The following is a 21,011-nucleotide window of genomic DNA, read 5'->3' on the forward strand; positions in this document are numbered from 1 at the left end:
ATTATGATCTTTGGACTACTGTTTAAGTGAAAGTTTGAACTCGAGAATTAATCAATTGTGACTCTTTCAACCTTTATTAGCTGAAACAATTCCCCACTGGTACGTACTTGTGTTATGCATGCTCCTGTAAAAGCAACAATTACTGCTACTACGTTGACAGTAAGCTGGAACTGAAGAAATTTGGAGATGCTGTCATAGACATTTCGTCCCCACATAACTGCTTTAACAATACTGGTGAAGTTGTCGTCTGTAAGGATAATATCAGAAGCTTCTTTAGCTACGTCTGTTCCAGCAATACCCTGAGAGAAAAAGAAAGACATTATGAAATATAACAGGATGCACTGACTTTTTATGACAAAAGCAATTATGTCCTTGGTCAGCATTCATTTGGATGCACAACATCTGAAGGACTCCTTTAATGTGAGCATATAAAGCCTATTGAAACAAGTTCTACTTGAAAGTCTTGGGAAAATGAAAACAAAGTAATGATCTCTTTAAAATAAAGACCTTAATATAAATTTGGACCTTAATATAAATTTGAGAGTTGACAGTAAAGACACATTAAGTTCTCCCACAAAGAAATGTTACTGAACCCTGTTCAAGCTGAAGGCCACCAGATGGTGCAGTGCTACAGTTCAAGCTCTGCCCTAATTATTTTGTTGTATGGATTCCAGCAGCAGGCAATGTGCTTGCAACACAGTAGGATGATAAACACTACCAAAAACCTTTTGCAGAAAGGCATTAGCATTGAACAGTAGACTATGCAATGTCATTGCATATGCATTGCAAAGCAACGTGACATTCTTAAAATTTAAGCACCTCTAGTCTCCTACAGTACCCAAACAGCTGTGTTCTGTGTAATGATGCCTGAAGACAACTGCTTAAAAAAATTTTAATTTTTCTTTTGGCATTCCAAATCCACTAACTCAATAGCACATTTAATGATCCCTATTCTTGATATATTATTTTGTCAAGGAAATGAGTCACCTGCACAGCTATGTGTACACCTTAAAAGGTACCTTTAGATATCATATGGTATATTTTAAGTGCTATTTAGGTAAACAGTTAGAGAAGATATTTCCTTACATAGATGAACACAGACAGCAACTGCAGGAAACATTCAAAACAGACAAACAAATCTGCCCCTGACAGTGGCAACTACAGCAGCTATACAAAGACACTTGTTACAACAAGACTGTTACAGTCTAGAGAACATTTCATATGTAGCTGTCTAATTTTAAGTTATGTTTTTGAAAAAAGCTCCTTGAAAATGATATGAAATCTCTTTCCCATCTTTTCTCTCAGGAGTAGAATCTGAGTCAGTGTTTCCTTTTCTGCATATGGATAGGAGAGTGTGATCTTCATTCGTTCCTTTTAATTGCTTTAAGACTACAGTGAGCTGTCATGACCAAAGTGTATCTCTTACGTTTAAGACTGAGGAGGAATCCTGTGGCAAAAGGAAGCTTGAGGAATCTGTCTTACTCTGTGTCTTGAAAGAAAGCTGAAGCCCGCGTACTCAAAGCATGAGTCTATGCAGTATAAGCACTTAAAAGCCAAGACTGTTTGGCAGCCACGTGAAAGGGTAGCTGAGAAAGCCATGTAATCTAACAAATAATCCCAACAAGTGCAGATCCTACACTATCATAAAACGCTGTTGGCTTCAACTGTACTTCAGATGTACAAGGTATGGCCTCCTAAGCCATTCTGAACATTCACTGGCAGTCTCTTTCATTATGGTCTCCCTGTTGATGAAACAAGGATCTTTAATCTGAAGTGATTTGATAAGTCATTGATAAAATACTGAGGATGTTAAAAAAAAAAATCCTACCATAGCAAATCCAACATCTGCCTTCTTCAAAGCTGGACCATCATTGGTACCATCACCAGTTACTGCTACAACTTGCCTCTGGTCAAAGACAGTGCTGTCAATTATACCTAAAATGAAATGACATACAAGTGTATAAGTGTTACAGTTCTAAATTAACAACACAGAAAAGACTTAGCCTGAAAAAGACAAAAACTGGGTTTCTCTATCAGTTAAAAACAAACAAAAAAAAAACAAACAAAAAACAAACAAAACCCCAAACTAACAAAAAGAACAGTCACCAAAAAAAACCCTTTCATTCACTCAATCTCTCAAGCAGAAAAGAAAAAAATCAGTTGGAAACAACTTCACAGACATTTCCCATTGTTCAAGTCCTATTTTTTTTCCCTAGAAGCACAAGGGAAAAAAAAAAATCTAGCTTTACTTAGAAGCTCAGAGTATTTTTACCTACCTTTTACTAGAGTGTGTTTGTCAGTGGGAGAAGATCTTGCAAGAACACGAAGCTTTGGCCAAATTTTATCTATTCGCTCTTGCTCAATCTGCAGGAAGAGCATTGGTCATATTTTACACATGTAAGAGACTTAGACTACATGTTGATCTACTTGATGAGAGAGTCAGCATGCTTACCTCTCCTTTTTCATTGCGTATTCTCCTGTTAAAGTCTTTGCCCTCTAAACACAGGAAGTCTTCACCGGGATTCAGAATTCCACATTTCAATGCAATAGCACGAGCAGTGTTAATGTTATCACCAGTGACCATACGTACAGTTATGCCTGCACGTTGACACTTTTTTATTGCATCAGGTACCTGTAAGCAAGAAAAAAACCCCACGGGCTCAGAGACTGTACATTAGTTAAATAAATCTAGACACGTGAGTGAAAGGAATGTTTATGGCTCCTAGTACAGGATAATTGTTATTTTAAAATGAAGACTGTAGTTATGGAACATTAAAAAAAATTAAGTAGCATACCACAGTTCTTCTCCTAAAAACCACACAAATTACAATTCTGGCAAGAGGCTTGTGCCACTGCTATGTCTGTTCCCCTCTCTCCTGCAATTTTTCAAGTACTGCAGTATTCAAAATACCACAAAAATCCTCATAACATATTAATTGTACTGAGTACTCGCATTTTATTTATAATTATGTGAAATAAACTACAGCTCATACCCCATTACTTCAACAATAACTTTTATTGTGAAGTGACAATAGAGCAGCCCCAATCTCACACATGCATGTGGCATAAAAGCTTTCACTACTGAAAAACCTTACACCTTAACCACAAGCCATACTTCTTGCCCTCAGTTCTCAGGTGACAAGCTCAGCTCTCTCCATCATTTCCCATGAGAAGCTGGTAACAAGCTCAATGGCTAATCTTATCCAAATCAAAAGTCCTGCTACCCCAAGTGGTAAAATAATAACAAATTGTTTCATTTACTGAGATCCCGCACAGTAAGTACCTTAAGTTATTAGTTTGTACAGAGCTTCAGCAACACAGCATAAGTGACATTAAGTAGTTTTAATCTGCTTTTATAGCTCCATTAACTTTCCCTTCAAGAAATTAGATTTTCATTTATTAACTATGCTTAAGGCATACAATAGCAGTTCAGTTCCTTGTACTCTGCATGATGAAAAGCACGAATCCCACGTTACAGAATCACTGCAGCTTAGCTGGTGACCCTACCTCAGGTCTCACAGGATCTTCAATCCCAACAACAGCGATGCATGTCAGTCCAGTAACGATATCATTTTCATTGTCCCACTCTGGCTCAGGCTCCCCTGCTGGGAAGTCTCTGAATGCCAGGCAGATGGTTCTGAGACCTTCAGAAGCCATTGGCTCAATTACAGTTTTCACGATATCATCACGGTCCCTAGGTCTAAATACCTTTGGTTCTCCATTAGCACTCAGTATTTTGAAGCACCTGGAAAGAAAGGTTTAAAGAGTTACCAAATTTTAACCAGAAGTTTGACTCTTTAGCTTATCAGTCAACTCCAATAAGTTTCTATAAGCTGTGTTTTTGCTAGACCCAAACACACAGGCACAATTATCCAGTAGGGGTATCTCTAAGGTAATCTTCTCCAAATGCACTTTCTTCAGTTGCAAAACATACTTTCTGTAGTAAGTTAAACTGAGCCAGTCATCCTGAGATGAAAGTAATGCCCAACCAATTTCACATACAAATATCAGTTACCTCCCAGAGGTATCCGTTTCTCCATTGTATGTAAACAGACTGGTGTCTGCACTGGTTGAGTCAGACAATCCAGTTTCAAGCTCAGCTCACCTTGTTAGCAGCAATACCGTTTCAGAAGCAAGCACACTTTCAGAACACACATGAGCTGCTTGAACAGCTGCAAGCACTAAACCTAAAGCACTATAAGCAAACTTAGGTACTGCTACCCTTAAGAACAAAAAAGTTCACAGCCCTTCCCCTTCCCTCCCAATTTAAATGCAGAGAATTCCGAGAGCATCTGGTATGTGAGGCAATGTGAAATCTAAAATGAAAACCAAATATGGAAACTGATTAAAATGTTTGTATAGGAGACTAGATTCATCACTCTGCACACTAACATTTCAATACGTGCTCTCCTAATTGTTTCTTCATGCCAAAGATGTCCCTGCTTTCACAGTGAGAGAGCATATATACTTTAGTAATATTGATGCCATGAATACAACACTACCAATGATTTTGAACAACAAATTAAATCTTGCTCATGTGCTCTTTACAAAGTTTTCCCATAAAGTAACATTATTATCCATTAGTTTTACAAATTAGTACTACTACAGCACCAGAAAAAAATATAATTCAATACTTCCATTAAATATCAAATTCAGACCTTGCAGACCTGCAAAGATGACAAGTGTTACAGTTAAGTGTATAGTCCAAGGATTTAGGGAATTCCCTAAAAGTTTTCACCTCATACGAAAAATTAAAATGAAGCAGTCCCTTAGAGGGACATTCATATAATAACTGAAATTTGAAGTTTATGTGAATTTTTTACTTATCTGTTAAAATGTCAGCAATCATTAAGGATACCTAATGTTAGCTGCAGTCGTAAGGCTGGTGACAAATTTAAACATTCCAAAATGACTAAATACACATAAATAAATTCTATTCAAAACCACACTGGAACTCACTTCAAAGATGACCCAGTGATACAGAAAGAAAAAAGAAAATGCTCTACCTGCAAATGTTTCTGCATTGCTAGTGACTCATTTGTGTCTTCATGTAATAAATCTTCATGTTTAAGTTTTAGTGTAAGTGTAGTTATATATGGTATAATAGGGAAGTAGCAGCACAACTGACAAACCAGATTACAGGTACTGCATAGGAAGCAGATTATCATGGCTAAATCTTTGTCCTATTCAGTGCATACTCTGAAGTAGCTTCCTATTTGGACACTTCCTGTAATATCCAAGTCAGTCTAGGTTTTCTTCTTCTTTGTCAAATGTCCTTATCATCTATTTTGTTATTTCAATTACTAAGTCAAGTGGACTACATGAGTCTGGGATGACTGAGTTCTAGCAACTTCTACAGTTCAGCTTTCCAGTATTATGAGTTACAAAATATCTCAGAAGATGGAAATAATGTGAATAAAAGGCACATCTATTCATTGATAAGTTTGGCTTAAAATGTAGCTACGCAAAAAAAGATTTTAGTTTCATATTAAGAACAAGAGTCCTTTAAAGACTGACATTTTGTTCTCAGCACAAAAGCTGAGGAGAAGGAAGAACTCATATTTTTTCTTTAATACATTAGTACCTTCCTAGGTAACAATTTGGGGAGCTATTAACAAACAAAAAAGTACATTTAACTGATGAATATAATCTGTGTGCTACTCAAACTAGAAACAGTTTGACATCAGCACCAAAACAGGTCTGCCTACCAACTGCTGCTCCTAGAGAACAAGATGCATACATGTTTGAGTCTCTCCTCACCTAGTTAGAAGTTACCACAGCTGACTTCACACCTATAAAAGGTTTGTCCCAGTGGTACCTAATCGCTCACTAAGTCTAATCTCATCCTAATAAATCCTTTCTAGGTGGGCAGATGGATAAGAAAGCAATTGCTTTGTCACATTAAAACCCCTCAAGCTGATCGAACTTTCAAATTCAACCTCCTGTAAAAATGAACGACTTCAACAGAAAGTTACACAGTCTAAGCAGTAACATGCTAAAAGTAATCACTTTTCAAAGGTACAAGCCCTTCCTGGAATTTAGGCATATCAACTGATGGGACTTTTCTGTAAGATAGGTGAGCATTTTGATCAACCATACCTAAAAGAATTTAACTAAAGCATGAGACCATCTCTTTCTTTTTTCTTTTGTTTTGAGGGATAGGGCTGGGGTGTTTGAAGTAAAGTTACTAAAGTGCTAATGGCCCATCTTACTGTAGAAAGTCCAACAACTGAAAGAGACAAGCTGTGAAGCTGCAGTCACAAGGGTATAGAACTACCTGTGATTAGAGAGACAAGCATTCCACAGACTATGTCACAATATTGTTTAGCATGTCAGTCTCTCCACCTATCACAACATTTAGCAAAAGTTAAGTGCTGAATCACAGTAGTAGTTGTTCTTACTTTTTAAGAACTATCTCAGAGGCACCTTTACTGAATATCCGGAAACTGCCATCAGAGTTTTTCAACACAGTACTCATCGATTTTCTAACAGAGTTGAAGGTGTACACTTTGTACAAATCCTCTTCTGGTATCTCATTTCTTACATCCTGATAATCACGTTTTAAATCCAAGAGCAATCCCAGCAAGGCACATTCAGTTTTATTTCCAACATGACGCGGTAGGCCACCTTCCTTTTCAGGAGGCTGCAAGAAGAACAAGAGCCATCACCGATTAGGTTAACTTATAAACCACTGAAGCACAGCACTTAGAACACAAGGAAGGACAAGCTTAGTTCTGGGATGGGGAGGTTTTCTTTTTCAATAATTACTTCATAAATTCCTATGAGTCATAATCCAAAGTCATATTGCTGCTTTTTAAAAGTAACTTCTGTACCTATTTAGGATCTTTCAATCCTTCAGAAATCACCCATTAAGTTTGTATCAATCCCAACATGACCTTTCTAAAAGACATTTTCCATTACTTTAAATATTTATCTGATCAATTGAGTGTAGACCATGAACAAATGTTTCGGATTTTAAAAGTACAGATAAGTTCACATGTACTGACTTCAGCAAGCTAAATGGCATTATTTCTGCTAAATTAAAGTATCCTCTCCTGTAATAATTCTTCAATGACTTAGACTATGACCACATCACCTGTTAGCCTTCTTCTGAACAAACTAAGTCTTTAAGCTTCTTAAGTCTCACTACAAGTTCTGTTTTCCAGGCCATGGCCTATTTAACTTGAAAGAGTTCAGAAACAAGTTTCCAATCCTTTAATACCAGAAAAAAGTTTCTTATCTCAACAATGTGGGATATGCACATACTAGTCCTATAAACAAAGAAGTATTTCTTTCAAAATATTTGAGTTTGTATACTCATAACACTACAGTATTTTTTGCAGCAAAATATGGAAAAGCACTTTCTTCATCTGACATGTCTCAGGTGATTAGAGCTGAACTCCATTAAACATAAATCAGTGGTCCATTTTCATTGTTCACAGCTGCAAGATTTTGAATTTGGCTGTACTGAATACTCACACTTTGAAATCATTCACTTTAATGTGCAGTTTAAGACATCCAGTCCTGGGTGCCCAGTATGAGAGATATCAGTGAGTAAGTGCATCCATGGCACACAAAAATAATACAGAGACTCAAGCACCTGACATATGAGGATGAGCTGGAAGCGCTGGGACTATTCAGTCAGGAGAAGACAACACTCTGGGAGAGAAACATTTTGGTGTGTACTGAATGCCTGAGTAAGGCACGTTGTTGGAACAATGGCAAGGTCTGTCTAGCCAGACCTTCCTAGTGGTGCCCAGTGAAAGGACAACAGGCAATGGATACAAACTGAAGATTTTGAAACTCCATTTTAAGATAAGGAAACACCTTTTACTCTATGGGTCATAAAATACTTGATCAGGCTGTCCAAAAGGTTGCAAAGTCCCCATCCTCTGAGATCCGTAAAGAGATCCTGAGTGAGTGCCCTGAGCTACGAGCTCTGGCTGACTCTCCTTTGACCAGGAGGAGTAGATTGATTGGAGGTTCTCTCAAGAGGTCCCTTTCAGCCCTCTCTGATTCTGTAAAGCAGCGTAACTCTACTGCAGTGCACATAATTCAGTTAAAATGGTAGCAATAAAGGACTTGGTCAGCTTACATACAGCTACCTTGTTCTTGGTATAGAAAGAGCTTTAGAAAACAGACTGTGAAATTCCTCACGTGCTGTAAGTCATTCTAGAATTCCCATCTTGTTTCAGAGAAATCAGCTGTCAAACTTTATGTACTGCTGTTGTGGAAATTCTTGCAGACATACCATTTTTATTGGCTGATAAGTAGCTTCTGAATGAGTTTTCACTGCTATTTGTGTACAAAGTATCCATAGTGGGGGCTTCTTCAAAATCTTGAAATGCTAATTAATTTACTAAATCCTACTTATTATTTTTACTGCCTGAAGAATAGAAGTTATACAACACGTTGGAATAACTACAGCAAGGAAGGTATTTTTAGAGTTTTAGAAAATACTAAACGCAAAATGTTAAATAATCCACTATGTAAAATGTGTAACAGTTCATTAGTCTTTCATTTCAAAACATTTTGCAAGTTTCAAACAAGATTTTGGCAAATATGTTACAATTCTAAAGCTTACAAACTTATACAGCAGTATCTGGAATAAAAATCCATTAAAATCCTTACCTGTAGTTAAATTTTTCCATTATATATTATTTAATGTACTACTCTTAAATTTAAACTGTTTAATGCTTATTTTTAAGTAGTGCTCAAATCCAGGCAAGACACCCTTCAAGTGTCGTAAACAGCCCCACTTATACAAAAAAACAGCTTTGAACTTGAAAGGAAATTATCTTGAGATTTTGTCTTTGAATTATCGGTTCTAACTGAAATAAGCTATTTTTTTCCAATTGAGTTTCAAGTGAATGGTTGAGCAATTTATAGCAGGTATGAAATACCATTTACACTGAAACTGCCTGTGGCCATCAGACAATTTGCATCTTTTAAGGAAGTTACTCAGCTATCTTGATTGGAATGAAGAAATCTACTTACCAGTATTTTGGAAGTATAAGCACAATTAACAGAAATTCCTGTCACAAGATAAGCCATAGTTTTCTCTGGAATAGCTTCTGGTTCTGGAATTTTTTTATAATGTTTTTCATTGATGTAGGCTTGGACCACGGTCATTCTGTTCATAGTCAATGTTCCCGTTTTATCTGAGCAAATAGCCGTGGCATTGCCCATAGTTTCACATGCATCCAGATGTCTCACCAAGTTATTATCTTTCATCATTTTCTAAGGAAATAAAAGCAGTTAACAGCAATCCATGACCATTACTTCACTTCAGAAATTCTCATTTATGGGATCGAGTCTTACACAGCACTTTCAGAAAACACAGTCATTCATTCATCTGGCATATTTCAGAGGAAGAACTTGCAGCTGCCACTTTCTGTATAGATTTCTCTAAGTCTATTATGTCACAGTAAACTTCATTTTGAACAAGATATATAATACATGTCAATCTCCTGTACCTGCATGTCACACTGACTATTGATACTATTCAGACTGTTAGGAGAAAAGAGTTTATAACAATATTTAAAACATATTTAAAAAATGAGAAGAGGTAAGGTTTAGAGCTTTACCATATACAATGTGGTAAATGTAATGTAATATTAAAAAGTGTTTCTGCTTACAAGTCTAATGCAGCTTATTTGATCTGTCAGAAATCAGATAATACAGATCTCAAGGAACCTAGACTCAGACTTATAATCAAAGTGGGAACCTAATGTTTCAACTAAAATAGTGAGGGTTACATGAATTACATAGATTAAATATAGTTTAAAATTCTTTTCTTAACAGGTTTTTAGCGTTTTCATCTCTAAGCAGAAGACGAATTTCAAATTATATAATAAGGTCACTACTAGTAAGTGCTGTAAGCTATGAATTGAGAACACAGCCTAAGCACCCATCACATTTACAATTAGATTTTAGACAAATAATCATTCTCAGCATGTGGATGCAGTAAGAAAATTAAGAACCCAAAGAGCTTAAGTTAAAAAACATGCTGCATAGTAAGCACAAAACAAAATGCTTTACACTATTCAGTCTTAAAAAAAAAAAAAATCCATCTAGAAGCTTTCATAGCAATTGTTTAACACATCAGCTAGGTAGAAGTTCAGATTTACAGAAAAGTTTGTTATTTACAAATTCTAAAACATCTGTTTATTGTAAGCAAATGTTACAATGGTACATACTGAACCCATTCATCTTTAGCTGGTGACAACAGGCTGGCAATGCTCACTGTTCTGGTCAGTGTGTATTCATTCAAAGATGAAGAAAAGTACTGCAGCAGAATTCTTATGCAGTTCAGAAAACAAGGAAAGCTTCTTCCCAGTCTAACATATATATATATATATATACACATATATATATCTCTGTAATGCAGCATAACTCTGTATTTAACAGTTGATGAATATGCCCACCTACCTTAAAAAAAAAAATCTACTTGCCCTCTACCTACTTACCTTAACAGAGTAAGCCAGAGAAATAGTGACTGCAAGTGGAAGACCTTCTGGTACTGCCACCACCAAGACAGTAACTCCAATAATGAAGAACTTCACAAAATACTGAATATAAATTGGGGTACATTCAGCAAGCCAAGGTCTCTTCTGAACCCAGAAGGTATCAATTACAAAATATAACACAAGGATAATGACTGTGATTGCAGACATCAACAAACCTTGTTAAAAAGAGAATAAACAGTTTTAAGAAATTATCTCAAATATTTGGCAATACAGACTGCAGATACATGCAAATACTTCTGCCCTTATACAAGCTAGATTAGGACTAAGGTTTCAAAGAGGCAAGTCAAAACACAGAGGCAGATCTCAGAGGTGTTCCAGTTTCCAATGCAAGTATTTCACCATGCATTTCACCTAGAAGTGCCTAGAAATCTTTCTTTCTCCAATTTAATTGAAAAGCATGGAGCTAATTAGTAACAGGACAGACCAATATGTAAAGTCAATTGACTAAGCAGAACAAGAAGTGAGAAAATTCAGGAGGCCTTCACCAATTTTATGCTGACTGATTCAGTAGAGTGCTTCAGTGTGGTCTCAAAGCAGGAGGACAGGAAAATCCATGCATGAAGTAGATGAGTATTAAGGCTGTGTGGGGAACTACAATAGGTCAAAAGGTACATAAAGGAAAACAACCTCTTGGAAGAGATGAAAAAAAAAATCTTTGACCAGGACAATAGTTTACAGTACACATATAATGGAATTTGTTAATCTCACTGAAAAATTAATACCACCATACACAACTGCAAAGTGTTACTGCTAAAAGTTTCATTCTCCATTTCAGACTGTAACTGTGTAATGATACAAATGCTAAAGTCAGCCCTTCTTTGAGCTGTGGGTTGGGCTACAAGCCTTCTTGAAATTCCTTCCAGCCCGAACCTTTCAACAATTCTACATGGACCAAAATAAATCCTGAAATATTTTGATTAAACCACTATACACCAGATAATATAGCCTACATTTTATACTGAACTTCACTGTTGTTTTAGCCTTTCAAGCAGCAACAATCTACCAAATATTTTGACAAGGCAGCTAAATATTAGCTGCAGAAAAGTAGGAAGTCAATAAACATGTTATGTATCAGCAAGGCATATGTTAAATGCAAAATTCTAAGCCTCTGAAAGTACTAGACACAACCTCGTTGACTGTACCACATTTTCCAGGCTTCACTCAACTTAGAGTTCTCCATTGCTAAATGCTCTATCTAACCTGAAAAGATCTTTCATAACAGTTGTCCAATGTCATGAAGTTGGAATTTTCCCTCCTAGAAGCTGGCACTTGAAAGCCTGACTCTCTTTAAATTAGGGAAAAATAAAAGCCATCCACATGACAGAGCCTGAGAGGCCATCAGCATACTCAGGCACAGCAGCATACTTACATGCATTACAATTTTGCACTTAAGGAGCCAGCCTTGAGTGGTTTGATTATTTTATCTCCTCCCAAACTATGCATGTTCCAACTTTTTTTAACATGACATCATCATGAGGAGAGTACTGAGACATTGTACCTGCTTTGCCAATCTGAACTGCGAGCTTTGTGAGTTTGCCTTGGAGAACTGACTTTTCCTTCTTTGGCAAATTTGCTTTCTTCTTGTCTTTCTCATCTCCATCTCCACCATCCTCACTCTTCAGTGGTTGCATTTCCATGGCTGCTCCATCCTGAGCTTTAGCTAGAAGTTAAGATCAAAAAAAGTTTAATCATTGGTGAGTCTTCCAAATCAAAGATATCGAAAAAGCTTAATACACAGCTCCACTAAATATAATAGCACAGAGAATGATCTTGTATCCAGAGAGGCCACATTTCACATGAATGTTTAAATAAGTGTATTGTGTATTGGTGATAGAATATCAGGTTCAGTGAAGCATTTGTTTTGGGCAGATTCACTTATGCCATCTTTACCATAAGCACTTTGGATATAAGCATTCAATACGCATTTTTATAGGGAAGTCTGTATTCGTCTATACTCTTAGAAAAGAGACTTGTAAGAAAGAATCAGAGAACCTGCATTTACCTTTGTTACGGTTTTCAACAGCTCCATCTTGCTTTTTACCTGTCAGAAAGGGAAACAAGTTGTGTTTTAAGCTGGCTGTGTAGAATTCATTATTTTATTTATGTTTTTATATAATAACTACATTACTCTGCTAAAACAGGAAACTGCATTAAAAAAATAAAAAGAAAAACATTTAAGTCAGCTCACAGAAACTGCTCATGACACTCTTTGGACTTTACTTTTCCCATACAAGACTGCTGCAGTGTTAATCTACCATGGCTGAGCATGGTTGCACAAATTACTGATACTGACATGGCTTGTGAAGAAAGCTTTACAAAAGACTTCCTGACACACTTTTCTAGGAAAGATATTTGTGACAATTCAGTGATTTTGGAAGCCTCTATTTTGCTGTAATCTTCCAATACTTGCCACCAGTACCTGACTACCTCTGTAACTAAACTGCAAGGTCTCACTTTGAGAATCAGTGCTTTTGTACAACATTGCAGAAGCTACTGTGGTATAAAATATTCATAAATCCATAGCAAAGCTTAGTGGAGGCACAGCACTGGATTACTGGATTACTATTTACACAAACCTGTAAGCAATATACCATACATCATAGTGAGAATAGCTCAAGTGCATAATAAAATATCACTCCTACCTGTGTTCAGAAATGGGGCTCAACAAGAGATCATAAAGGACAGTGAAATAATGAAAGAATTGAACAACTGAAATATTAAAGGTTGGAAGACTAACACGTCATGTGTTGTTTTTGGGGGCTTAGAAAGTGACCAACTTTATTTCTAAGTAGAGAAAGCAAGGGCTATAATTACTGTTTGTGATAAACTGAAATGAAAGCACAAAATTGAGCAACTTAGAACAAAACCCAAACATTTTCAGTATTACTGGTAATTCACCAAGTCTTTGGCCTTAGGTTATGTAGACCGAAATTTTCAAGAGTACTCAAGTAGAAGAAAATCAAGTTATCAAGCAGCCTGTCTGGCATGACATTTAATATCTCCACTACACCATTACTGTAGACACAGTCTGATTTCTATACGTAGGATTTCCCCCAGTGTTCTCACAACAGCTGAACAGAAAAAAGAAAAAAAAAAAAAAAAAAAAAAAAAAGAAGTATGTTCACTCTGTCCAGAAGATGCCACCTCAGACTTCTTAAGAACTCATCATCATTTCCTGATTTTGTATTTGTTCTCCCCAGTTCCCCTCTTCCTCTTTCAAGAGCAAAATTCTACATTTGAGTTACTTGTAACTCCTTCTACATACATTTGCTTTCACTCTGAATCGTGCCATACACAGCCAGCTAAATATAGTCCCTTTAATCTCCTTAACATTCACGGAGAAGTTAATTTAGTTTAACCTGAGTTTTATCAAGGAGAATCTTATTAGGCACCTAACTTAAGGGAAAGAGGAACCTATCTATCTTGGGAGACAAAAAAACCCCAGTAGTGTTTGGGTCCTAGGATACACCAAAACACTACTTGTCAAAGACACTTCTGCTTCTAGAATAATAAACACTGGCAGAATATTAATAAAAGCTATAATCCACTCCGTATCTCCTGTAGCAGCTGGTACTGTTATTTGTTTCCTTCTCCTTCCTCTGTAAGGGGAAGGCACAGGATGGCAACTTTCACACTAATGACTGCAAGTGCTGCAGGTCAGCTTTTTCTTTTCACTGTCAAACTTGAACTTGAAACTAACTTAGAACTTTCAATGCTTCTTGTAACAATTTTTCTAACTTTTAAAGAAACTCTCTAGTTTTTTTCAAGTTTCAAGAAGGGTCAGAATTGTGGGTTAGGACAAGACAAAAAAACTTCAATCTCAATTCCGGCACAGAGCACACATTTTAGCAATTGCCTGTTGAGTGTGAAAGTCCCTGAGAATCTTAAACACATTTCCGTGTGAATGTTCCATTATTGTCTGGTATCCCTCTGATAAAAAGATCACTTATAAGTATCACTAGATACTTATTAGGTTGAACTTCATAATAATTTGTTTTCCATAAACAAGTATTTGCTATTAGACATCAATGTTACACAAGATGAGAGTTTAACCATTTATACATAGTATGTACAGCTAGCTAGCAATTGCAAACTTTCCGAACTCTGACTGATCAGTGGGATCTGAAGTTTAACTAAATTCCACGTGACGAGAGTTAGTAGTCGTGGTGCACTCTCAGGTCACTGGACCTAAGCTGTTTTTCCTGTGAAACCTACAGAAGGCATGAGTTTTTAAAAAAGCTTTCTGGCTTAGGATAACTGGAACATGCTTTTATCCAGTAATATTCAAAAGTTCACCACCATCCCCCCTCCAACACCCCCAACCAAAGTATTTAAGATTAATATGCCTACTTTTCTTTTCCTTCTTTTCTTTTTCCTTCTCCTTCTCCTCTTCATCTCCTCCAGCCCCAAGTAAGGTAAAGATGATTCCAGTCTGAGAGTTCACACCTACAGCAGTAACCACCATTCTTCCAGAGCCTTCCATCACATGTGTACCTGAAAGATTGAATCAGGATTTCCATTGAGATGTGAGCAGTTATATGGCAGGGCATACAAGTACTTTGGAGAAATAAGCTTTTAAATCTGACTTTGATAAAACTCTGAGCTGTGGATATGTACCACTGTGCTCCCCTAAAGCTTTAGCTGCCAAAGCTATCTGGAAAGCAAACCCATAAGCAACTACACAAAACATTTGTCAATTTTACAAGACTGATCACTCCAACAAAGTTCTGTACTCTTTTGACTGGTTTGGGATATTTCTAGGAGATAACCTAGATAAAGAACCAATTTGCTAGTTTCAACCACAAAATTTTTAATAACCACCTTACTGCTGAAACAAACTACTTTATTACAAAATTGTCAAATGTTACACACCTGACAGCAGCATAGGATCTCTGTCCAGAGATTTCTTAACATGATCAGATTCTCCAGTCAGCGAGCTTTCATCAATTTTGAGGTCATTTCCCTGAATGAGTACACCATCAGCCGGTAAAAGGTCACCTACGAGAGATCACTGGGTTTGTTGACTGCAGTTCCTTTTTTAAAAATAAAAGAAAGTTCAACTTTAAAAATATGTTTACCGTATTTCACTTGTGCAATATCTCCAACAATTATGTCAGCTACTGGTATTTGGATGACTTGGCCACCTCTGATGACTGTGAATTTCTGTTCTTGTTCAATACGGCTCTGCAATCCCCGAAATTGTTTCTCTTTACTCCAGTCATTGAAAGCTGTTACTAATACCACACAAACTACAGATAGGAGGATTGCTGCTCCTTCAATCCAACCTGCTTCAGATTCCTCCTCTTCTTCACCAACATTTACTGATCCACATACTGCAGAAAACATGTTTTAGATTTAAGAAAGTTCACAAAGATATTTCAGCAAAGAAAGTTTTGGCAAACAAAAAACTCACAGCTGCTAAACATTTTCCATGCTATTTTTCTTTGCAATTTCACCTTTATTTCCACAAGGGTTACACACAAAGAAGCTAAAGAACCTGAAAGCTAGAGCAACTTGAGGAAGTTAAACCACGCTGCTTATCTGAACACGAGAGAAGTTGATATAGAGTTTCCTGTCCTTATTTTGTTAAATGATGGCATAAGAATGTCAGACTGGTAAACAACATTCTGCTTTGTCAACATATCCCACTTTACATTTTTCTTAACAAACCAGGTATCACTGCAAAAATTCAGTTAAATGAAGTCCCAATCCCTTTATTTTCTGTTTAGAAGTATAAATATAGCTTCATTTTAAATTATAAAGTTACCAGTGGCATGTCACAAATCAAGGAAAATTTAAGACTTGCTGACTCCCCAAAGAAAGACCATGACTGCAAATTATAAATTGCTTAAATATTTGAGGCAAAGCTAAAAAAAAACCCACTAGCACAGAGACTTGATTTCAAATAAGTCCTGTTCCTGCTGCTTGCAATTTACCTTTGGTCAGAATAATACCAGATCACGACCAAGGAAATCGCATGTTGCCCTTTTAAGGCAAGGTAGAGTTTTAATAATGTGCTCTCAATAAGGAACAATAAGCTGCTTTTCCACTGACTTACTGTCTCCCATCAGGTTTACAGTATAGGCATGTTGAACCAGGAAAGTCAGTAGTATAATAATAGTAGATACCTACTTTTGAAGAAGTTTACTTACATGATTCATTTCCTCCTGGAGGCTGGTAAAAAGAAAGGCCCAAGGATACTACGGCTGCAATTTCTAATATAATTAGTGTAACGTCCTGTAGTGCTTCCCATACTAACTGAAGAAATGTTTTTGGCTTTTTAGGAGGTATAAAGTTCTTCCCAAAAACTGCTTCTCTCCTTTCTATATCTGCTGGATTTCCACTTAAACCTATTTAAACAATAAGACAAAGTTAGTGACACTTAGACATATTTCACTCTCACATTAGAAGTGACTGAAGTTTCCCACTCATGGAATCAAGTCCCACTCCATATTTCAGTAACAAAACCAAAAAAGCCACATCTCAAACATAATTATGGAAGTAATACCCTTAAATCAGAGTCACTATAGAAAGCCAGCTATGTTTTACAATTCTCACCTTGCCAAAATAAAGTTGATGGTCTACCTGTTTAATATGTCACTTAATATGACATAGGAACAGAGTAATAATAACAACACACATACCTTCGTTCAAAGTAAACAAGTTTGCAAGACAAGATCATTAGTAGAGTTACTACTACTGAGACTGAGTAGCACCATAAAGCTTTAGCAAGACCACAGCCCGTGAAGGCAGCTCTGGCTCCCAGTGTAGGGATTCTGTATTCAGACACAACATCCTAGGATCCTAAAAGTAATGTAACATTTATAATGAGATGCTTATTATAATTAAAAATGTAACTATTATCATTATGATATTTCAAGACTAATTATTATATAAAAAACTAATAAAAATCGTTGAAGCTCTCTTCAGGCATCATGTTGGAAAGATGCAACCACTTTATGATGCTGTTTCCACCTGGAGTGGTGTTAGTTATTTGCTCTTCTGAAGCTTCCCTTTCTATCTCCTCTCACACAGAGAGAGCCCATGTTCAGCACTATGCCATGTCTGTCACCTCAGTTTTGTACCTATCTTCTTTCACATAGCCATATCTGAGTCCTCCTCTGTCTCAATTCTGATACCATCCTTAAGGGACACTAGCAGACAGGAGTGAGGGGTCTACATGAAAGACTACAGCATGTTTTAAGAGCTTGCCAAGATCTTAAAAATAATGGAATACCGAGTATTTTCAGGGCAAGGTCATGCACTCAAGGTCCTCTGTGAGCACATCTCCTGGCTACTCCAAAAAATTTCCAGCTGACTAACCCACCATTCAGAATTAAGCTAATTTTTCAAATCAAAATTGCCAAACTTCAAGGCATGTTCAGAGCAAAGGTCTGGGTACTTCAATTATATTGACCCCAAGGTTATGATTAGCACCAGCTTAAAGACAATTATTTTCTTAGTAGCAATTTGTTTAGTAGCTAACCCAACTGCTTAGTTATAAAGGCATTGCAAACATGCTATGTAGTAAATAAGAACAGTAGCCACTGCTGCTGGCTTTCATAATAAGGGGGAGTATTTAACACATCTAACAGACATTTCCGAGAATCGTCACATATTTCGAGACACTTTGCAAAAGTTACTGAACTGCAAAGCTCAATTTTAAATGCTAACAACTGCTATGGAATCACTTAACTGAAAAGCAAACTATATGCAGATCTGTTAAAAAAATAAATTCATTAAACATACTCTGTGTATATGATAAATTACATTTATTCTAACAGTCTTCAATTCACCTTGAATGCACATCTGTGAAGGTTTAATAGAAAGGAGAAATTGTACTCATTAGCCATAACCTTACACTTGCAGTTCAAGCTTTAAGGTGCTTACTTTCACTCTTAATTCAAAGAGCACTGCAAGACTATTTTAAAAATCAAGCTATACATTACAGTATCTACAGAAACTCAGGACAGCATGGTCATTCCAAAAGGCTGGGCCATATTGCTATTTTGCAGAAGATACTACTTCTCTATTCCTTTAACATGGCAGACTTTGGAAATTTATTTACATAACAGCAACATCACTCTCTTCCTCCCTTTCCAGGGTACTACAGTACACATCAGAAGTGTCCAACAAAGCTCTTTGAAAATGAAAAACGTTTCCAAATGAGGCTATATAAAGTCGAGCTATTATCAGAACCACTTAGTGAAGATTAGTAAATAAGCCTAGCAAAGATAAAAACCATTTGTATTTTCATATACACTATAATACACCATGCACCATTTCTGAACTTGCTACATTTACCAGACAGCTGGCAATTTCACAATTCACAATCTACAGTCCTGAGATCAAAACTACTGCCATTATATTCTTAATTATGCATCTTAACTAGGGCAGTTTATATTAATTGGGGTTAAGTTTGGAAAATATTAGACAAGGGACTAGTTAATGCTTCATATTCAAATTTTATTATAAATATCTATATCTGTCCAGAATATTAGACAGACTTTTGCTACTAAAGATATGTCAAACATTCTTTTTGCATATTTGCATACTTGTAAGCAGTAAAGTCTGCTCAGTGTCCTTTTTTCAAGTAATACTGCTAAAGGTCCGTTCCCATTTCTCACTTCAAATCAGATAAGTCTGATCCAAATTTTGCCTGAAAATAGATGTTGTCTTACATTGTCAACAACTTCACAGCAAGAAATGGAACAAGCTGAACTCATGCACTGTGCACCATGTCAGAACTACCTGTACTTTTCCTGTGAAGCCCCTGGTAATTACATAGTGGTAAGAGTGTCATGTCATAAAGGAAATGTGATTAGGAAAAAGTGTCCTAGGGCCTTGCAGGAATACACACGAGGTTTTAGAGAGCTGGTATTAGCATAATACATAACAGTTTTCTGCAAGATCTTCCCTAGACTTTTCTCTGTTATTATGGTCTCCCTTCTATACTTACGGTTAGAATTTGACAAAAGCAGAGACCTAGTTCTACCTTTACAAGAGCTCTCCAGTACTACCTCCAGAAAGTTTATAGCAGGTTACCTAGAAGAGAGGCTGATTCTCTAAAATTTCATGATGTGGTTTAGAGTCAAAATGACACCTCTGCTGGATGCTGTTCTAACTCAATTAACCTTTTCTGATCCTGTTAACATGTTCAACAGTTGAGTCTGTAGTGTGTTTATGAGTTTGTCTCACACTTAATAAAAGGGCACCATCCTTTTTTAAGTCAATGACTGTATGTAACTGATTTTAGTATACATCTAAATGTCAAATCCTTTTGAAAGTGAAAGGCCTTGATCACACAGCCCTCAGTACAGCACAATCAATCTGCAGGAAAGGGCATCCAACCCTTGAGTTTTAGTACACTGACACGTGACATGTTTAGTAATTTGCATGTTTGTTACATTAAGAGACAACGTGAATCCTGCAGTATACAAGGTATTTGGTGCTTAGTGCATTGTGGTCATGTAAAATTGTATGTCCACCAAGCTTGCACTAATAATGGACCTTTAGCTTTGCAGATCACTGTACAACAGAATTCAACTCTCGGTTCAATTCCCAGCTGTAGAAAACTATATCCCTTTCATGGAGAAAGGAAACTGCCTTTCCATACTATGCAACAGGTCAACAGGGCAACGAGAGCCTATTGCTCCTGAGATGTGTTACACTGCTTATACACTACAGTGCTCCACACACATGCACTGTACAACGGCCAAGGGACAGAAGTTTGTACTCCTCGTGATTTACAAACTTCTTCATCCTGAAATTGGTCTACTCCCATTCACTGGTAGTTCGGCCATGTCAGCTGGCTACTTTCAGTTTGGTAAGAGAAACACAATTCATCTACTGATAATTTCAGGAGTCTGGAAATCTGGCTTCAAAAGCAGATCAAGCCAAAACATGCTAAATGCAGATGTACCCAGAGGTACCTTACGGCATTAGTAGGCTGTTCTTGGTCCAAGAAGACAAATCTTTCCATAGCATTTCTGAAGAACAGAAAGCAACGGCTCTCCAGGATTAAGACAGCAGGTACTTTGCTGCTACCGACATGACACCACACTGGTTAAAATCTGTGTGAGTCCTTAAAAGCAGAGACACTACAATTTGCCAAAATCTTGATTTTGGTAATTCTCAATTGCTCTCAACAGCAGGACTTCACAGTAAGTTTCAGTTAATGATTTTACTTTTTTTTTTTAATACAGTTTACTGCAAGTACTACAGTATGTAGACACTACAGTACTTTATTGGAAGAAAGCAGTAAAAAAAAGCCAGGTCTTAAGGAGAACTTCCGCAGGGTTCTTGAGAAGGAGACTTAATAAATTTATTTACTTATTTCTTCACATTTGTACAGTCTATCTTGGAGTAATAACTCTAGATAGCAAAAGCATGATGTAGCCACATTTTACAGAACGCCACTTAGTCAAACAAAGACTCCATCAGAGATGCTTATTTCTAGGGAGTAAGATTGTGTAATCACTT

General features: G+C 36.7%; 1 protein-coding gene across 9 annotated transcripts in view; it reads right to left on the reverse strand.

Annotated features, from left to right (window-relative positions):
* ATP2B1 (ATPase plasma membrane Ca2+ transporting 1) overlaps positions 1-21,011 on the reverse strand; it is a 60,190-nt gene that overhangs the window by 12,125 nt on the left and 27,054 nt on the right. For all 9 annotated transcript variants that reach the window (XM_064419685.1, XM_064419683.1, XM_064419690.1 and 6 more), the window contains exons 3-16: positions 16,682-16,879; positions 15,608-15,862; positions 15,402-15,527; positions 14,880-15,023; positions 12,532-12,570; positions 12,028-12,189; positions 10,470-10,684; positions 8,998-9,240; positions 6,402-6,643; positions 3,508-3,745; positions 2,453-2,632; positions 2,277-2,364; positions 1,829-1,935; positions 108-299 (exon numbers count right to left, since the gene is read on the reverse strand). In XM_064419685.1, coding sequence (XP_064275755.1) covers positions 108-299; positions 1,829-1,935; positions 2,277-2,364; positions 2,453-2,632; positions 3,508-3,745; positions 6,402-6,643; positions 8,998-9,240; positions 10,470-10,684; positions 12,028-12,189; positions 12,532-12,570; positions 14,880-15,023; positions 15,402-15,527; positions 15,608-15,862; positions 16,682-16,879 — 2,429 coding nt within the window. The remainder of the gene's footprint in view (positions 1-107; positions 300-1,828; positions 1,936-2,276; positions 2,365-2,452; positions 2,633-3,507; positions 3,746-6,401; positions 6,644-8,997; positions 9,241-10,469; positions 10,685-12,027; positions 12,190-12,531; positions 12,571-14,879; positions 15,024-15,401; positions 15,528-15,607; positions 15,863-16,681; positions 16,880-21,011) is intronic.

Source organism: Passer domesticus, chromosome 5 (genome assembly GCF_036417665.1).
Source record: "Passer domesticus isolate bPasDom1 chromosome 5, bPasDom1.hap1, whole genome shotgun sequence".
NCBI classification, from domain to species: Eukaryota; Metazoa; Chordata; class Aves; order Passeriformes; family Passeridae; genus Passer; species Passer domesticus.